Consider the following 19,679-nt stretch of genomic DNA (forward strand, 5'->3'; position numbering starts at 1 on the left):
GCACAAACTAAAAATAAATTACACAGATCTTGTTTGGGTTCGTGTATGTAGTGTTCTTGGGTCCTTTTGATGGAAGCACTAAATCTGCGAGGCGTAACCGTCTCCTTAGCGTTTGGGGGAAAAGATTGTTTGCCAAGTCTGGCAGATGCAATAAATGTCTCTTTGCAAGTCTCTCTCCTTTAAAGATGCAGTGTCAGCACGCAGATTTTGGGAGGGGAGGAGCAGGTACTATCTCTGAGCCTAGCTAACTGTTTTAACAGAAAATAGGACAAAGAGTTGTCGAGCTATTGTTAGTATCCTGCTGCAAGAGCAGCTGAGCCCAGCATTTTTTAGAAAGTAACTGTTTGGAGCTGCCAATACGTTACAAGTTTTTGTTTTGTAAGAGAGCAGTTGTCCAGATAAGCCGGGGGCCTCGAGGCTGCTCAGCCTGCCGCCACTGCCAAGAGGAAAGCGGGAGTCGCGGGACCCGAACACGTGATGATCAGGCCCAAAGAGGTGTTTGACCTACAGATTTCTGCCATCCAGGAGTTCCTTTTATTGATCATCTCTTCTGTTCAAATAGAAAATTTAGAGGAATCCTGCCATGGCTTCTTATCTGAGGAAATAAAGCATTTTAATGTTATCATTCTATATATATGTATATGACTGAATGTCCCTCAAACAGACAGACTTGGGGATAGAGACTGCATTATTTCCTCCAGTGTCTAGCTGCTGCAATGTGACAGAGCGTTCTTGAGACAGGACTGAAAATGATTTATCTGGTCTCCTCCAGAATATATTACTTGTCACAAAAGTACCAGAAAACTTGTGTCTTGTTACCAGTCTGCCTAGCACAGGTTCAAGACTGAATCAAAGTGCTTTGTGGGTAATGTTTTGTTCCATAGCTGTAGAATTATATTATATCAAAAGTTTTCATAGAGCCTTGTTGCTTCTCTGGTTGATTCTAGTTCACAAGTAGTAAATAGTTGGAAGGTGTCCTGGAGGAGGAGGAGGAGGGGTTATCAGATATACTTTAGAGAAGAGCTTATTATTCACAATCTTCACCCATCATACATTTTGATGTATGCATTCAGACTGTAGAAACAGTCGTTGACTCATCTTCTGGCAAGTATTAGTAAATATGAAGTGTATATAGCAAGGATAATCTTCCTTTCTTAGAAATATGCAACCGTGTATGAACTCAAGATGGGATTGTTTGAACATGCACTTTCTCTGAGCACAGAATTATGGTATAAAATTGAAGGGTAAATCACTGCAAGATGCTAGGAAATATGGTTACTTCACATTTCATCTATGATATTAAAATTTGGTTTCCTTCAAGTCGGAAAATTTAAATCCTTTAGCAAGAAAATAAATTAGAGAATGTATTTCAGGAACCGCTGTATATTTTGCAGTGCATGTTACTCTAAGGGCTACAGCCCTGACCAGAAGCCCTCAGACATCAAACTGCTGTATCTCTCTGATGGGTGACTTGATGTGTGTATTTTATGTGCCATCTGACTACTCTTCTATGATGTGCAATTTTCCTTTCTTAAATTGAGTAATTTAAAAGCTACTGAAAAGCCATTCTCATTACCTCTCATGTTTGCTAATGTCTTAGAGCCTGTTCATAATAAGTATTATACAAAATATAGGGGTCTTGTAATCACTGCCCACAAAATGTCCTGACATCAGCGAATGCTCAAATGTGTTTACTTAGTACTGCATGTAACCCATGAATACCTGAAGGCCTGGAGAGTCTTTTAGGACCCAAGTGCATGTTTGTTTGTCTTTTGAAAGGTGAAAAGAAATTAAGGCCAGCTAAGTCAGAGTAGCCTGGTAGCATCCAGAAGTACTGCTGACCAGTCTTTAGAGTAAAACCATTTAAATTTATTTCAGTAATGTCTGCAAGTTCAGAAGGTTCAGGTAATGTGTCATTATTTTTAAAGGAAAATCATTGCATTTATGCAATAGGCTAATTTTATTGCTTTGCATTGGATGTGAGACACTTTGTCTGTAGGATATGCAAAACGTGAAAAGAATTTTTTTAGCTTTTTTTCAACTTAACTCTGAAATTAAAAACACTTTTGTGTCTTTTTTTTAATGCTGAACAGTCACATGCTGCTTTTTATGAGAGTAACTGCATCTTTCAGTGAGTAAGTGTTTATTTGCTGCATAATCAAAACCATGATTTAAGTTATGGTATGCAAGCCCTCTTGGTCTTCATTTCCTTCTGGCATTTTTCTAGTGTGTAAAGTGGTCAGTTTACCATGATGAAGCTGCATGAAAAGATAAGTTTGAACATATGAAAAGTGAGGTCCCCCCCACCCACCCCCGTGGTTCATAATTTGCGTAAATTTTTAGTAATCACAAAATGTACAGCTCTGAGACAAGTTTAGCCTCCCCACCTCCCTTCCTGCTTTTCCCTGCAGAACAGCAAGTCCTGCTCCAAAGCATAGAGTTATTAGGGCCTCTCAGTTAAATCTTAAGGATTTTCTTTTTTCTTTATTTTACATAAGCAATAAAAATATTTTTCCCTAATGTTATTTTTGAAAGTAACTATACTTCCAAAACAACATTCGTTGTGTGACATTCAGCCTTCAGGAAAAGAAACCGTAGTCCTCCCAGATGGGCAGCGTTGCAAGGGGAGGTGTGAGGCGTTTCAGTGGGCAGCAGCCTTGTCATTCGGCTTGTAGCTACGGGAGAGTCTGTGAAACAAATGTTTTTCTCGTGGTTAGATAATGGTTCACTGTAAAGCCTAGAATTACAGATCTGGGTATACTGACACGCAAACACCAAAACTGTCGGTTAGCCTTCGTTATTAGAGCTATTGCACTGAGTTGATTGGGGGCTTTTGCTAGCAGGACTGCATGTATAAACTAAAAGAGATTAGGATCACTGCTTAAACTGTATAAACACGTGTAGTATCCAGTTTACACTGCTGTATTTGAAGAAGAGCTACAGGTCAGAATGGGAACAGAAGAGGATGCACGCATTCATTTATTTAACATATACTCTTATTTAAGATACACTGTTGTATGAGATGTATTTCATTATTTTACCAGTTTTAAGAAAAAGGTGGAGTGGTCAAATAACGTACAAGGTCATGAGTTGAACAGTCAAAGTACCTAAGCATAGACATGCCTGGTTATTGGAATTGAAATGCCTGGTTTATGGTTTGGATTCATCAGTGACAGTTTCTTGTGGTCTGTCAAGGCAATGTGCGCTTTCTTTTTTTGCAGATGAAATGCACGGAGTTACTTGGGGCTTCTTTGCTTTTACTCTGAGCAGGAGGCTTGCTTGCAGGATCTCGTGGTGCTTTGCTTTATATAGGGTGTAGCAAGCGTTTATCAATGCATTCGAGCTATGAAGGGCATTCAGTGTGGTTCTGCTTCAGTGCTGCCATTACGTAACCACATTAATTCAGTTTTAGCCATCAATCAATTTTCCCATATATACTGAGGTTAAAACAAATTTCTCTTGTGCCCGTTGTCTTTCCTCTCTTATACATGCACCCCAGCCTCCTGCACAGGCTGGTCTTGCCCCAGAAAGTGGGGCAATAACAACCCTACTTAGCAACCGGTCAACTCAGAGGCATTAGCTTGCAGAATACAGGTAGATTTTTCTCCTCAAAAACAAAGCAACGAAAAAAACACACACTGAAGTTTTTTTTCTGGCTATGTTATTTTCAAACCATCAGGACAGAGATGCAGGAGGTAATGTGATCTCCGCCTTTGCAGTTGTCTAGCTTGCTTTATTTTGTGTCAAGTGAACGTCCGGTATTTTCACAATACCACTCCCTTTTGGGGCAGTTTATTTTTGTAAAAGGTCAAAGTCCTTTTAGTCGCTTGTGTGTCTCAGCATCCCTATAGACTCAAAAGCCTTTCCAGTCCTTCAGGAGTGTTACCCATCACTGGCAGTCTTTTCTCTGGGCTCACGATCCTTTATGTCCCCTGTGGACCTTCTCACAGGACAGGACCTTCCTGACTGCAGTGCCCTTGTCTCACCTCACTCTTTTCCAGTATCTTTATGGCTGGGGGATTTCGGACAGTTGTCAGCTGCCCTTTTCTCATCAAAATGGGTTCCTAATCGCATGCTTTCACTGTACGACATGGGGCAGGATTTCATTCACGGGGGAGATGTGCCGCACTGGGCACGTCATCGAAGGCATGCCGCAAAGCGTACCTTGGAGATGCCTTTGACCTGTGACAATGTCTCGCTGGGCACTGCGGAGGCTGGGTTGCCTGGGAAGCTGAAAATTTCAAATGGCTGGAAGTCTGTACTCAGGTTAATGCCATATTTATTTCATTAGATATAAATTCCTGACAGGTTCCAGACTGAATTTTTTGCATCCGTATTTCTGATCTTCCTGCTGATTGTTGAACTGGTTGGGTTTTGTCTTTTGTTTTGGGGAGGGAGAGGGTTGAGAGCATGCTTTTTGTTGTTTTGGAGGTCTGTCTTTTTGTTTCAGGGATGTTTTTTAAGTGTCTGCAAATCTTGTCATAAATTTTTGGCAAAATATGAGCTCTGTTAACACACAATGTTCTTTAGATTATTCAAATCATTAAACATAATGAAATCCTTCCTCCTTTGCCTGACATTTTTACTAGATCATATCTCTATAGACCTATACCTATTTTAAGTTATTAATTATAAATATCACTCTGATCTGAATTAATTCTGCAGGAAAGTGATAGGGACATGTAAAATAAAATCCAGTTTAATGAAATATTGTTTTGCTTTCATTCACTGGTTTTGCAGATTCTGTCAGATAAAGGAATGAAGTGGGTCTGGCGAGAGAGCCAGAAGGGTTTCCATTGCAGTAGAAGTAATGAATGACAATTAAAAGGAATACAGTTATATTCATTTTCAAGTCTTTTTTTTTTTTTTTTTTTTTTTTTTTTTACATTCTTCTCAGACAGATGCTATTAAATAATCCTTTGGTTTAATACCAGTTCTTAACAGTACCTGGAAAATCCTAGCAAGTAGTGACCGATAACACTACCTTCATCCCGATCAAATGCTCTTCCTGTCTGATGACAAAATATGTATATTTAGAACCGCCTCTGAAGGCTTTGCCTGTTTTCTGTCCTGATGCACTGCTGCCATATGTGCATTTACTGAAAAATCAATTAGTCATAAACACACAAGATCCCTGACAAGTCAAAATTTGATTTGATCTGGTATTTTAAGTTTTGCATAGTTAAAAATTGGTAGTTAGAGTCTATCCAGTAAGATATGTAGTGTCACTTTACTCAGCAAAATAACGCGGCTGAGGGCCATAGACTCCCGGTTGGCAGGCAGTACTTGCTGTAGCAGTTTCTCAGAGGTTTTAGTGATGAGAATTTCAGTGCAGGGTGTGTTGGATGCTGGCTTTAGAAAGGAGTTCTAGGTTTCAGTTTTGCTTTAATCACAGAGTATATCTAGATGGCTTATCAGAGTAGTAAACATGCTAATTCAGGTACTGGAAGAGAGCTAGCTTGTACGAGGTTAGAGAACAGGAAAAACTGGCCCACGCTGAACCGTTGTATGGGGACTAGTTTGTTGTTACTGAGTCACTCACCTAGACCTAGCTCAGACATCCATGCACTTCACTGCAGTCTTCTCCGTAGACCTTATAGTAACTTTGCCAAATTCCCAGTATTTATTGAGGAGTCCATTTCTTTCTGACTTAACATAGAAGCCATTTTTTTTTCTTAGAGTTTCTTATCTTTTCCTTGCAAGCCTTCACTCACTGGCGGTTTTTTGTGGCCAGCTCCACCCTTTCCCGCTTCAGGCACCGGTGGTTTGCATGTAAGCTCGCGTCTTGAGGTGGGCTGCTGCGGCGAAGGGCCCTCTGCGGGCAGCCGTGCTCAGACCACAGGCGTTAACACCGACAGCTCTTCGTTCCTGACAACAAAATACCAGTTAAGTTTTGAAACTTTTTCTTAATGGTCATGACTTTGCAGAGAGAGAGAATTGAGTATGTACGTGGGGATGTGTGCATGCGCATGGGTATATATATAGAGAGAGAGATGCTGGGCTATAGTCTTTTTTAAAAGTTTTTTAAATATATAAACTCTGATCAAAAATGGACAAAAATGAAAATTTATACAGGGCTTTATTGCATTATTTTGTAGCTTTTAGGCTAATACCAGTGCTGTTGTTAAGTTTAGCGACCTCATGTATGTTTTCTAGTTATTTTGCTGTAGACCGACATATCAAACTGTGGTTGGTTTGGACCTTAATATAGTTAGTCCTGATGTGAAAACCTGCTTTTTTCTCTCAAAAGTTTGCTGTGGTTTGATGTATTTGCAGATGGCCTGTATGCCATTCTGCTTTCTCTGTTTGTGGGAGAGTCTTTTCATTTTGTTTCTACTTCTGTCGAGTGGATGAGTGCTATGTGTAGAAATCAATGATCAAAAAACAAGAAACCGCATAGAAAGATAGTCTAAGTACTTATAAGCCTGCACGCGTCCTAGTGTCCTCAGAGGACTGTCTGCCAAGATGAACAGACTAATACTCAAATTTTCTAATAAAATATCTATAGCAGAGAACAACAATATGTTATAGGTTATTCTAGCTAGACACTTACTCTAGTTTGTCTGCCTCTGTTGGTTAAAAAAAATGCCTGTTGTCAACTACTACCTGCAAATGTTTGCTATGAGTTTTAAAGGCCCTGATTTTCCACTGTCAGTTTACACTTAATAAATTATCTTTCCAAAAACATAAGTAAATGATTAAGAATTGAGGCTTGCAACTTCACTGTTAAGCTTCAGAGACCCCTTTCAGGTGCAAGTTAAACAAATTTTTGCAACTGCTTATTATTGTGCTTAAGTTTGTGTATCTAGAAGGTGATTGCATACATTTCTGGAGAAGTAATTTCATGATATTAAAAATATGTTGAGCTAGTCATACAACTAATGACTTTATCAAGGAAAGCTGTATCTGTTCTGCTGGCTATATAATGCCGTGTAAGGCTATCTAGGCCAGTATGAAAGAACTGGCTTGAGTTTTAGAAGGAATGAAACTTGTGCAGTACCAAATCCATCTGCCTAATGACCCACTCTGTGAAGGCCACCATATGAAAGTCAAGCTGATGTGTCCATGCTGGTGCTCCAGCAGCCACTTCTGGGAGCATAGCCCACAGCTCTATAGTGCAAGCTGAGCTGCCCTGTTGTTTTTTTTTTTATGTGAGTTGTGGGAAGGTTTGTTTCTCCATAGGTAGTTGTGGAGTGGCATTCAGAAGGCTAGTTGTCTTGTCTAAAGCTTTGCTTTGCCTCCTTTCAAGTAGCTATGATGGACCTCGTTCTCATATCATGGTGTGTTTTCTATGCAAACGCTTGGCGGGGTGCTTGGAGTACTGTTCCCGTGCAAGCAGCGACGAAGCTGCGGCGCGGGCCGCACAGGTGATCTCCCTTAAAGCCGAAGGGCAGTTGTGCAAACGGAGGAAACAATTTGCAGTTCTGCGCAAGTGTGTTGTCCAGGACACAGATTTACCGTAGCACCGGCGCAGACATACTCAGATTGCTTGAGCCCAGAAGTATTACAGCTGTATCCACAAGCAGCGTGATCAGCCGTGAAGAGATGTCGGTCAGGGTCACTTCTCATCTTGGGGTTCTGACCTCCGCAGTAAAAATCACTGCTCTCACTGTATCTTATTATGTCTAAAGTCTAGTGTTTAAAAAAACCCACACGCACGTGTACCTGTAGAAATGACTTAAATCCCAGAGCTGAAACTTTATTGAGTGATATTGAGCATACAGCAGAATAACACATTTTTTCATTCATCTGACAACACCGTTTGTTTTCCTTATTCAGCATTTTCTTGTCAAGTGCTAGATCTTAAATTACTAGTGACCTTTCCACCTGAAAAACATCTGCCTTGTGCTGGAGCAGAGTGTTTGTGTTCTTCTTGAAAATGTGCATCTTGAGCATGACTTTTACTGGGTCACTTGTGGGCAGTTGCAAGGTAATGTCCCATGGCTTGCATTATAGCTGTGTGAGTTAAAGCAAAACCAAACCACTTGGGCTCCAGGCTGCAGCTAGATTTTTTTCAGAAGCAGTTTCTTGCTGCTGAATGGGTCAGATCCCAAAATCGGAGCCCTGCTCAGTAATGATTTCACAGAACCAATGAGGAAAAGTTGCAAAGCTCCAATAAACATCGTTCGTGTGATGGCTAACGTGTAAAGTAAATTGTTCTCCAGAAGAATGTGGTGCCGTTCATCTGAGCCAGCGGAGCACTATCAGTTACGGAGCAAGGCTCTGCTTGCACGTGTGGAATGGTTATCTGAGGATGGACAGCAGAGCGCTGTGAAATGGAAAGGATCCTAAACACAACGGGGGGAGGGAGAGACAGATAGGAGTTTTAAACATCTGAAGGAGTGACTGCGGAGGTATTGAAATATTCATAAATATGCATCGAAGAATGTGCGTGAGTCATCTGCGTGACACATTGAAGGTTGTGATTTACTAAAAACATTACTGCTGTGCACTGGCATGTGCATAATTTGTGTACTTTACTGCAAAAGCTTCATCTGTATTTTCACCTCTATTTTACGGTTTGTCCCAAACCTGCATATCTGCTGCTTACCCTGGCTCTCACCTATTTGCTGATATTTTGGACGCAATTTTTAAGGAAAGTTTGTTCAGTTTAACAAAATTGTTGATACAGCACTAAAAACAATCCTCACTTGCAATAGCCTCAGCGAGTGTAAAATATACTGTTGTTAGCATCAGAGAGCAAAACAGAGCTCAGGAGAATGAAAATAGCTCAGTCAGAAAGCAAAAGAATTAAAAATACAATCTAAAACCAAAAATTTTCCTGAAAAAATTGTCCAGAATACGTTACACTACCATTTTTTTGCTATTGAAGCTCGAGAAGAAAGGGATGAGGCAGAATAAAATATATGAAAGTTATTGTAATGTTAGTTACAAAAGTTTTAAAAATCAGTCCAAATATGACTAATAAGAGTTCACTGGGAATGTTTTTGCAGATCCTTTTTATAGTCCTTGTTGACTGAGGTAAGAGTGACTTTAACATAATACAAAAAACTGTTTTTCTCCCTCTCTTCCCAAACAAGTACATTACAAATTCCATCTTCTGCACATCCTCCATGAGACTACAGATCTGGCTTCTCTTTATACAAATGGAAGTATGAACCTCTCTGTATTTCAGTTTTCCACAGTGTGAATGGCAGAGCTTTTTTGTAGGGACCTCTTTTCATCATAACTGAGAAATAACTGAATATTTTGGTTTTTAGATTCTGATTTTCTGGGTATCCAACTTGTTATCCTGAGATATAATTTACAGTGTGTTAAACACTCCAAGCTGCCTTTGAAGTTACACTGAGAATTGTGCTTTGAGTATGTAGAAGGCTGCTTAATGCTAAGCAGTCTGAAAGCTGGGCCCTAGGCGTCTCTGAATGAATACCCCAAATTAGTGGAATCTCTTGACCTCAATCTCTGCACCCATTCTGTGGAAATGGTGGCACTGCCATGCTTCACCTTAAAGGCATGTTTTGAGGATTAGTAAGTTAATGCTTATGAAGCATTTGGATTTACAGTAATTATCTGCCCTAGAGAAAAGCTTGTCAGATAAATAATAATTGCTATCTCAACAGGGTATGAATAGCACAGCATGCAGAAAAAGCACAGGGCCACGTTCTGAACTGGGCAGAGAAGATAAAATATTGAATTTCTTTTTTTTAGTGAGAGTTAGCCACTGAGTGCTAAATGAGGCATGAGGACGAGATGACAGTGGTACACTTAAAGATTGCGTATGTGCAAGAGAAGCAAAGAAGCATCAGCTGTATTTCTCACTTTCAGCCTTCTGGGCTTTGCAGCCACCTCCAAGTCCCAGTTTACGGAAGGCTGCTTGTTGGTCTACCAGTAAGGGCGGCCCCCACATTAGCACTGCAGACACTTTGAGTAGATGGGGTCACTGCTGATAACAGCCACCCTTGGAGCTGACTTAGAAATTGAGGGCAGTGGGCTTCACAGTTATTTGGAGGGTGAGAGTCAGGCCTGCCCTGTTACGTTCCCAGTGCTGGAGGAGTGCCGAGCACTGTTTTATTATGAACATAGATTCTTCTTACCTTCTTCCATTAAGCTTTGTCATTTTTTCCTGTTCCAGTCTGTTTCTTTCCATTCTGTACTCTGTCCCTCTCTCTCTTTTTTTTTTTTTAACCCATTTCTAATCTTCTTGCCCCAGACTCCTCTTCGCTCTGCTTGCTGTAGTTCTTTTCTCAGCCCTTTGCATCGCACTCCGCTTGGAGTATTGCTCATCCCTGCATCAAGTCCTTTTGCCCAGCTGGTCTGAGATCTACCTTTCTCTCACCTGAGTTGTATTTCCAGGCTCTTTGCTGAACCCCTTTTAATTCTTCCCCCGCTTCACGTTTTCTTCTCCTTTGCCTGCCAGGTTCTTAGTCCCTTTTGTTTTCTCAACCACGTGCCATTTTCCGGGCCTCCGTTTCCACAACTTCTTGTTTGCTTTACTAGCAATTACCTCCCATTACCCTTATCAGTTCTCCTTACTAGCTCCTAGGCTGATCTACCTCCCATAGCTTCACTTCTTTTCTTCCAGTCCCAATTTTGTTCCTTTTCTCATTCTATTCATTATCCTTACTTCCTTTATCCCATCTCTTCCCTTCTCCTCACGCCCAGATTTGAGTTGCCTTTACCCCACCGAGTAAAGAGAGCAGAGATGTCATTTGGGAGTGCAAGAAGGCACCGGTTTCCCTACTTTCTGCTTGTCCGATCTGAGCCCTGCACAGCCGCTACTGAGAAAAAAATCAGACTTTGCCCATATGTCTTTAGACTTGCGAAAGGTTGTTCAGCTGTGTTGTGGGAATGTTGCATGCGTAGTCTGGTCTGCACGAAAAGCACCATGTAACATGATCTTAACAAAATTACTCTGAGGGAACAGCACAAGTGTCTGAAAAACATTTGACGTGTATTTGCTGATGCTCAGCTGTCCAGCTGATAGGGTCAAATAGGGTCTTGCAGATGTCTTTTGGGGATCCAGTAGTACTCAGACTGCTCACCAACAGTTTTGATTATATGAAAGGATGTGCTACAAAACTGTTTGATTTTTACCCAACAAAGTGGGTGTTTTAGAAGACAGAATTAAAGTTCAGTAGATTGAAGAAATTGCATTTGCCTTACAGAATGACTTTCTTTTCTAATTGAGACTAAGTACTCCACTTAGGAAGGCAAACTGGAAGGAACAATTACTTAAAGAGAGTAGCTTGGAATTATAACAGGAGTCAGCTGTGTTGTAACTGCACCAAATGTCTATCTGGAGTTGACCAGCAAAAGCATTCTCCGTACACCTGAGCTGGGGGTGCGTGTACAGCTGCGCCAGCTGCTCGTTCAGACAAAAGGGAAAGCAGGAGGATATTGCCGAAGAATAATGAGAGGTTTAGAAAATACAACCTGTGCAGAAAGTTTGAAAGAACTGAATTTATTTAGTCTAGGAATGTCAAGACTGATTGAGGTTGTAGTAGTCTTAAAACAGGTGTTTATTATGAGTAGTGGTTAATCTGCCTATCGCCTAGCAGAAAGAGTGTGAGGTATATTAGATTTGATATCACGAAAACCTTTCTCACAGTTTTCTGCAAGAGGTTACCTGTTGGGGTTGTGGGCATTTCTACTGGGGAGAAAAGGGAAGAGCTTCTCTCTTTTAGAGATGGAAAGAAGTAGAAAGGAGGTGGCACGCTGACATTTCTTCTAATTTTTCATGTCTGTGCCATCACTTGAGAATGGATGAACTCCCGTTTTCCATTTGATTATAACTCTATCAAATGTGGATGGATTTTCAGAGGGATTACAGAATTAAAAAGAAAAAATATCCAGCACTAAAAACAACCTATCTTGGTCAAATTTCAAGTATGTCTTCCAAACCATGGGGAATTCTTTGATTATTGATACATTTTTGTTAACACTTACAAAAATATATTTTACTTGTTTTTTTCTAGGAAATAGCTCTGGGGCTGAGACACTGCTCTCTTCCCCCCCCCCCCCCAAAAAAAAAAAAAAAAAGCCAATACTTAGCATACAAAGTTAGAGGCCAGATGGTTAAAGTTTGGCAAAGTTATAAGCAGATAAAAACAAGGTCTAAGGGGAAGTGTCATGTAACATTAATAACAGACAAACCTACCAGCCCCACCTATAATAATCTTATTTCTGTCAAAGCCAGGTTTCCTTGATGATTCTCAAATGTTTCCACAGGCTTTTAGAGAAGATCTGGAATGCCTTATTCAAGAACAGATGAAGAAGGGCAATAACCCAACTGGACTGCTTGCGTTACAGCAGATTGCTGATTACATTACAGCAAGCTCTTTTGCAGGTTTTTCCTCATCTTCACTCAGTAAGTCAACTATGTGTATAATTGCCTTTTTTCTCTTTTCTTCCCCCCTCCCCCTTTTTTTTTATCACCAGGTTTTACCCATGCTGGAATTTCTTTGGTACAAAAGTTCTGTCAGAGCTCATTTAAGCTGTAAAGTAATACAGATACTGGGCTTAAAGAACTGTCCTTTTCAGCCTCTCTCTCAAATTTTCTGATTTGTGTCTATGCTATCCAAAATGTCTTGACTCTCGACACTCAGTTATTCTAGAATTTGCTAATAAAAGTTTTATGGAGACAGGGAACAAAATGTAGCACATCGTTATTATTAGCAATTTAACATGAGCATAAACGGAGATGTGAAATACAGACCATATTAGATTCTGTTTATTTTTCTACTCTTGCCTTTAAATTACAAAAAGAGTGAATAGCCTGTTGAAGTGAACTGGTACACAAACAGCTCGCAGAGCTAAAATAGCTTTTAGTAAGCATTAAAGTATAGTTATAAAGCTGTCATTAGGATCTTTCAGTCAAGATGCAACGTTTTCAAACACGTCTTTCCAAGTCCTGAATCACTGACATGGAACTTAAACTGACTTTAAGTAGCGTGAGTGGATGACATAATGTGAGAATTTACAAGCCTGAAATACAGCAGCAGCAGCCAGTACTCAGCACTTTTTGAAAACTGATCCCAGAGTGACTCTTCGGAAGTCACACAGCAAAACAAGTGGAAGAGACCAGGCGAGAACCCAGATAGTCTTATCTGGGCGCCTGGGCCTGTTTGCGAGGCTGCCGCTCCAACTGCCGTCCGCGCAGCGTTCGCCCGGGGACCCGGCCACGATGGCTAGTCTGGAAGTGCATGCTCTTTTTGTTAAAACCAAAACAAATCTTTCCTTTCCTGGCAGTACTTTCCACCTAAGCAATGGCTGTCAGTTCTCAAAGGGATGTCATGCGTTTGTGAAGGAGAGAAGGGTAGACTTGTTTCAAAGTAACATATGAAAATACTTCATTAGTAGCAAATGTCTTAGAGCGCAGCTCAAGCCCTATATAACATCTTGAGGCAGAAAAGAGTTTAAAGCCTGAGTTGTACTTAAAAGTAAACCTATATATCACTTCTTTACTACTCCTTCAAACATTAGAAACTTAAAAACTTTGAGGTATGGTTCCTACTGTCTTAAATTAACAGAGGTTTTTGATAAAGATCGTAGAAATCCCAGAATTGCATTTCCAGTCTGGTAATGGCTGGTACTGCTAAGCTAACAATTTTAAATATACAGCTTCTGGAAAATCATGCCATAGCTACAAATTAATTGTCTGACTGGCCATTATCATCTTTGTTTGTTTGTTTTCAGGCCATGGAATGGTTACACCCATCAATGACCTAGCTGGAATAGATACCTCCTCATTTGTTAAGGGAGAAAAACTTACTCGTTGCAAGTTAGCCAGTTTATATAGGTTGGCTGACTTGTTTGGGTGGGCACATTTGTCAAACTCCTATATCACAGTAAGTATTTCAGAGAATAAAAATTTTTATTTGAAACTTGACCTATTCATTCAAATAATGTAATAAGTTATTTAAGTTCTCCTCTCCCCCCTGAATAATAGAAACTCAAAAAAAGATCAGTAATCTATTTTTTTCCTCCTTTGCAGGTAAGAGTAAGCAAAGAACATGACCATATTCTAATCATTCCGAGAGGTCTGTCTTTTTCTGAAGCTTCAGCTTCTAATTTGGTATGTGATTCACCTACACTAATAACCACCAGGGCTCAACCTGTTTCCTGAAAGACTTCTGTGGCCTCTATAATGGACTCCTGAACTATAATCATGTTTTTGTTTGTTTTTGATGTTTGCCCACCAGATGAAAAGCTGATTAACTATTTGGATCATACCATCCTTTGTCCTGAGCATTTCTGTTTAGGTTTAGCTTTGCTTTCTGTTGCTTTGTCTCCAGCTTAGCTTTGATGTGAAGCGGCAAAGCTTTGTTTTCCTGTCTACTGGAGCTAATCAAATAGACTCCGTATAACAGCAACCTTTTATAATGTGACAATATAATAATACATATGAAACCGCTTTGTAGGAATAGCGTTACTAGAGTCAGCTCTTATCTTTGTAAGTGGGGCAATAGAATTGAATGATCCTTCCCAGGCCCAAGAAGGGAGCAGGGATAAGGTTATAGAGTGGCATTTAGGAACTTGTAGCTGCAAAAACAGGCTTCTTTTGGTGTGGAGCCTGCAGTGTGTTCTTCACGTCAGTATATTTCTGTGAAGAAACTATCTGCTGTTGGAAGGGAGCAGCAGATTGGGATTGATAGCATTGACCAACAAACCTAGAACCAAAATATAAACGTGAGAACAAGACTTGATATGCAGCTGTTGTTTTGCTTGGTCTAGGAGTAACTTTTTTAACATTTCCACAAATTTGAAATTCCCTGTGCATTTAACATGCTTATTGGAAATTTCTCAGAGGCTTAATTTTCTTCATGTTTAAAATGTAGGAAAAGTAAATAAAATTAATTTTAAAATATGAGAATGAGGTGCCTCACTAAAAAAAAGCCATTAGCTAATGGGTTCTGTGAGTATATAATTTACTTAAAATTTTGAAGGTGTTTTTTCTCCTTTCTCACATTAGTTGGAAGACGTTATAGACATAAAAGTACGTTTATTGGTTGAAACAAATCTTTTATTCTTACACATAGCTGGTTTCTGTTTCAATTGAAATTCTGCTTTGTAAATTGCTGAGACTTTCTTTTATGCAAAAGATCAGCTGGACCAAAGAGAGAGAGATGTTTTATCAGGGTCTCAACTTTACTACTTGTGTGGCTGGGCTTCCAAGACAGCAGGGTGGTCTGTTGACACACAGGTTCATGGTTGCTCTGCTATTCTGCTTTTTTTTTCATGCACAAATCCCTAAAAGTATAGAAAATGTAGGTGAAAATTTGGTATCGTAGAGAGGGCAGAGAGGAGGACAGACAGTTCAGGCAACTGCAGTTGTAGCAGATTTCTTGAATGTTGTTCCTTTGTTTGATTTTTCCAGGTTAAGGTGAACATCCTAGGAGATGTAGTTGACCAGGGAAGTACAACTCTAAGTATTGACAGTGCAGGATTCAGTCCACATGTGGCCATCTACTCCACACGTCCTGATGTCAGATGTGTAATACACATACATACCCCTGCAACAGCAGCGGTAAGTCTTCCTGCTTCTAGCATAAGGTGTAGAAGAAAACAAGCTTACCTTGGGAATTTAGATCAGCTTTCTGCAGCTGAATCACTGCTCACAACAGTTTTGTTTTTTTTTTTTTTTAACATCAATTTAATTATTCATGACTACACTGATAGAAAAGGCTGATTCCGTGAGGTTATAAAATCAGCAGAGTAGGAGGGCTGGGTCACCACAGTGAAAAGATGATCAGATATGATGGTACTCAGGCTGAGGATGAAGCAAAGTATACAGTTTGCACAATCTTTATTTATAGCATCTCATACCATATAATGTGCTATATACATTGTCATTTGGATTATGCAACTATGTTTTTAAATGACTGTATTAGTTCAGTTCTGGTTTACCTCCCTATTTAAAAAGTTGTAATTAAAATATGAGTTATAATTATGGCACAATTAAGTAGGCATGTAAACTGGACTGTATGACCATGATAAAAATGTAAGGAGACTTGAAGAAGTTGCTTCGAGATAAATAGTTAAATTCCATGTTGTATATAAATACATATATATGCATTATTTGACTAGAGACAGAAAAAGGAATGGCTAGCTTCTTTTTTTTATACCAGCATTTTAGTTAAAAACACCAGGAAAGCAGGAACAAATACTATGTAGGTGTATGGTGAGAATTAAATATGGATGAAATTCACAGAAATTTATTTGGGTTAATTTGTCCTCTTCTACCATTAACCTATTCCTAAGTTAAGTAACAGTAGCTCTCTAACCCTATAGGAAGCTAAACTTGGTAAAGCATTAAGGTATTATTTCTCAGCTTCTATTGTGGAGAGGTTGTCTCTTTTCTAGCAAAGATGTAATTTACAGCCCACTAAGGCTCTTGGAGAAAAAGAGTGATTGAGATACGGGTTTTAAAAGACTTTTTTGTCCTACTTATCAGTGCTTCATTTTCTTGAAACAGGTTTCATCTATGAAGTGTGGTATACTTCCCATATCACAAGAGGCTCTGATTCTGGGAGATGTTGCTTATTACAATTACCAGGGATCTCTTGATGAGCAGGAGGAGAGAATTCAGCTTCAGAAAGTTCTTGGACCCAGTTGCAAGGTATTCAACCTCCTTCACGTTTTTCTTAAACAATTTTCATGCACCGTGCCAGTTTCTACCATTTAACATTAGTGGCTTTATTTACTAGGTACTGGTCTTGAGAAACCATGGTGTGGTAGCACTGGGAGAGACACTGGAAGAAGCATTCCACTATATTTTCAATGTGCAACTGGCCTGTGAAACACAGGTGAGACAGGATTTGTCAGTATTTGGCTTCAAAAGCTTGTGCTAATGAGTTACAGATTATGTTGTAGATGGGAAAATCTCTAATGTTAGTAAGTATTTAGAGTTGTGAAATCCAGTATAATATGCCAGGTTAAAATCAGAGAAATTGAAGTAATCAGGAAAACATAGATGGAACAACACGAATACTGTGTCACCTCTCTTAGAATGTGTCCCGGTCTTGTTCGGCTCTGACGCATACAGGTTTTGTGCCATAGTGTGGAGAGTGAGCGTCAGGCATTAGGAGATGAAAGATACAGTAGTACTCCTTGCATGTGGAGATGTGACTCAAGATATTGAGATATCTAGCTCATTTATCAAAGCTGAATGTCGTGCCAAGGAAGAGAAGCTTTAGCCTATGATCACAAAGAATTGCAAAACCAAATAAACAAAAGGTCTTTGGAGGAATGGTAGAGGGTGCATTTAAAAATAAACTGAGTCCCCAAATCAATGGTTTCCATTTTGTCTAACTTCTGCTGTCTAATTAGATATGTAGGTATTATCTATAATGTAGGGAGATACCACTGGAAGTGCCCTTACCTTCCGTAACTCTAACCTCATCCCCAGAAACTTCATCGCTTTGCTTTTTCATGTTCCCTAGCAATCCTGTCCTCCCAAGTACGCCTCTCGAGGGGAAATGCAAATGGCAGTCTCCCACTCTTTTCCTCTCCTCCGTCTCCTTGCCGTTCACTTTGAATTCTGTCACTCATCCACTTTGAAATCTATATCAAAATGAAAGATATTCATAGTCTTGTGATATAAAAAATTCTTTTTAGGAGTAAAAGAGCTAGTGTTTGAATCTGTTCCTTTTAAAGTGCAATTATTAGCAGATAGTATCATTCAATAAGAATCATTTTTTATATATTTCAGTGTATTTTTGCATAGGAAAAAACTAACCTGAGAAAAAACTGCAGCTTGCATGTTGAGTGTGTTTTTCCTGGGAATTCAGACAAGCGGAGGATTCCAAAAAATTTTCCACAAATGAAATATATTCTTTAACGTCTTTAGGTTCATGCATTAGCTGGAGCAGGTGGAGTAGACAATCTCCTACTACTAGATGTGCAGAAGTTCAAGCCTCTCACACATGCTTTGGCAGCAGCTGGAGGAGGTGGAGTTAATATGGCTGCACAACAAAAATGGAAAGTTGGGGAGCAAGAGTTTGAAGCACTCATGAGGATGCTAGACAACCTGGTAAGAACACATTTTTGGCATTGTACGTATAGTCTTGTAAGCTACTGAATATAGGATTAGGAGTCTGCAAAGAGAATGATTCTTTCTGGTTTCTCTGTGAATTTGAAAATAAAGGGGAAGTAGTATTTACTGTATGTTTAATCTCTTCTGTTTGGCTTAGCTTTTATTATGCCAGTTTATTTGAAAACTTTAATCTGTCTTTAAAAGAATTTGTAATGTTTTGAACTTAAACTTTGTCCTGCCCATCTCACAAGCATTACTATTTTCTCTTTATAGTAGCCTACTAGTACAAATATTTTTTAGTCACTACCATAGTAAATAGACTTTGAAAGTTCCATGTATATTTAGTTATTAATTTTAATATTAGATTTTAGCCATTTAAAATTGTGTACTGGAAAAAAGAAAATAAGATCATAATTATTGCTTGTGAAATACTTATTTTACACTATGAATTCTGGAACAGCCTTTTAATACGAGTGAGAAATGGGGTGGCATCATGAATTAGAATATGTCATTGTGCAAGGTAGTTAAATGTCGTCTTGAATGCTACCTGAGTGGCAACTCAAGCAGGAAGGTTGTTCCCTGGTTCTCATTCACAAAGATGGGAAAAAGGTGAAGTTTGAGTGGTGTTTGGTCTGATTGTACGAGATATTTTAAATGGGTTAATAAGCAAATAGGGTGAATGAATGGTGAAGGATATCACCAATCCGTTCTTTGAAGAGGGCAGCACAACCTTTTTCTGATCTCCTTTTACCTCCGCAGGGATACAGAACTGGCTATGCCTATCGGCAACCATTAGTCAGAGAAAAACCCAGACATAAGAGTGATGTCGAGATCCCGGCCACTGTGACTGCCTTCTCCTTTGAAGATGATGCAGTCCCGCTTTCCCCCCTCAAATTCCTGGCCCAAAGACAGCAGAGGGAGAAGACAAGATGGCTGAACTCTCCAAATACCTACTTGAAAGTGAACGTGCCTGAGGAGTCGTGGAACGGAGAAGCTAGTCCCAGAACTAAGATCACGGTAGGTAGACAGCCAGGCCGTTCCTCCTACTCTCACTCTGCTAGGGAGAAAGCAAATTGCACTCAGTTTATATGAGGAAATCTTTAAAGGGATTAGCAAATTAGTTAATCAAGCAGATAAAAATAGGCTGTTGAGAGATTTAATGGCATTAGTACTGAAGGCTTCTTACTTTTGTTACTGTTTGGAAAAGTAACAGTTTATGATAAAATTTAACAGTGGTTTCTCTTTTGTTACTAACTCCTCTGATTCCTACAGTAGGAAGTAGTTTTTCTACTCTATCTTTTTGTGCTATTAATTATCCACCAGACCTTCTCATCTCTATATGAGGAGGATACAAGCTTTAATTCTTCTCTCACTGTCCCTCCCCCGGTGTTTGTGAGCCTGCTAAAACTCTGCAGTCTGTCAGCGTTATTGCTTCTGATGATGATGACCAAGGTTTGCCTTCTGTTTTGCCTTACCAAAATGCTTCCAGTACGTTTTCAGCCCGGAGAGAGAGAGCTCTCTTGTCAGACTGAGAGAAGCATGGTGTTTGTGATCAGGCTAGTGCAGTTGCATGATGCACTCCGAAATACATGAGCTCCCCCTCCTGGCAGGTCAGCGGTTTTTTAAAATTAAATTCACACAAAACATCCGCAGTGACAGATGTACTTAAAACCTTGCTTACAAA

General features: G+C 39.7%; 1 protein-coding gene across 7 annotated transcripts in view; it reads left to right on the plus strand.

Moving 5' to 3' along the window:
• The window catches only part of ADD3 (adducin 3), a 109,439-nt gene that overhangs the window by 82,161 nt on the left and 7,599 nt on the right, over window positions 1-19,679 (plus strand). For 6 of the 7 annotated variants that reach the window (XM_064514199.1, XM_064514201.1, XM_064514198.1 and 3 more), the window contains 8 exons: window positions 12,190-12,328; window positions 13,657-13,808; window positions 13,955-14,035; window positions 15,338-15,487; window positions 16,436-16,579; window positions 16,668-16,766; window positions 17,810-17,992; window positions 18,755-19,012. In XM_064514199.1, coding sequence (XP_064370269.1) covers window positions 12,190-12,328; window positions 13,657-13,808; window positions 13,955-14,035; window positions 15,338-15,487; window positions 16,436-16,579; window positions 16,668-16,766; window positions 17,810-17,992; window positions 18,755-19,012 — 1,206 coding nt within the window. Of the gene's footprint in view, window positions 1-5,790; window positions 5,886-12,189; window positions 12,329-13,656; window positions 13,809-13,954; window positions 14,036-15,337; window positions 15,488-16,435; window positions 16,580-16,667; window positions 16,767-17,809; window positions 17,993-18,754; window positions 19,013-19,679 lie in introns of those variants that run through there. The other variant, XM_064514204.1, reaches the window with a different exon arrangement.

Source organism: Dromaius novaehollandiae, chromosome 6, assembly GCF_036370855.1.
Source record: "Dromaius novaehollandiae isolate bDroNov1 chromosome 6, bDroNov1.hap1, whole genome shotgun sequence".
Classification (NCBI taxonomy): domain Eukaryota; kingdom Metazoa; phylum Chordata; class Aves; order Casuariiformes; family Dromaiidae; genus Dromaius; species Dromaius novaehollandiae.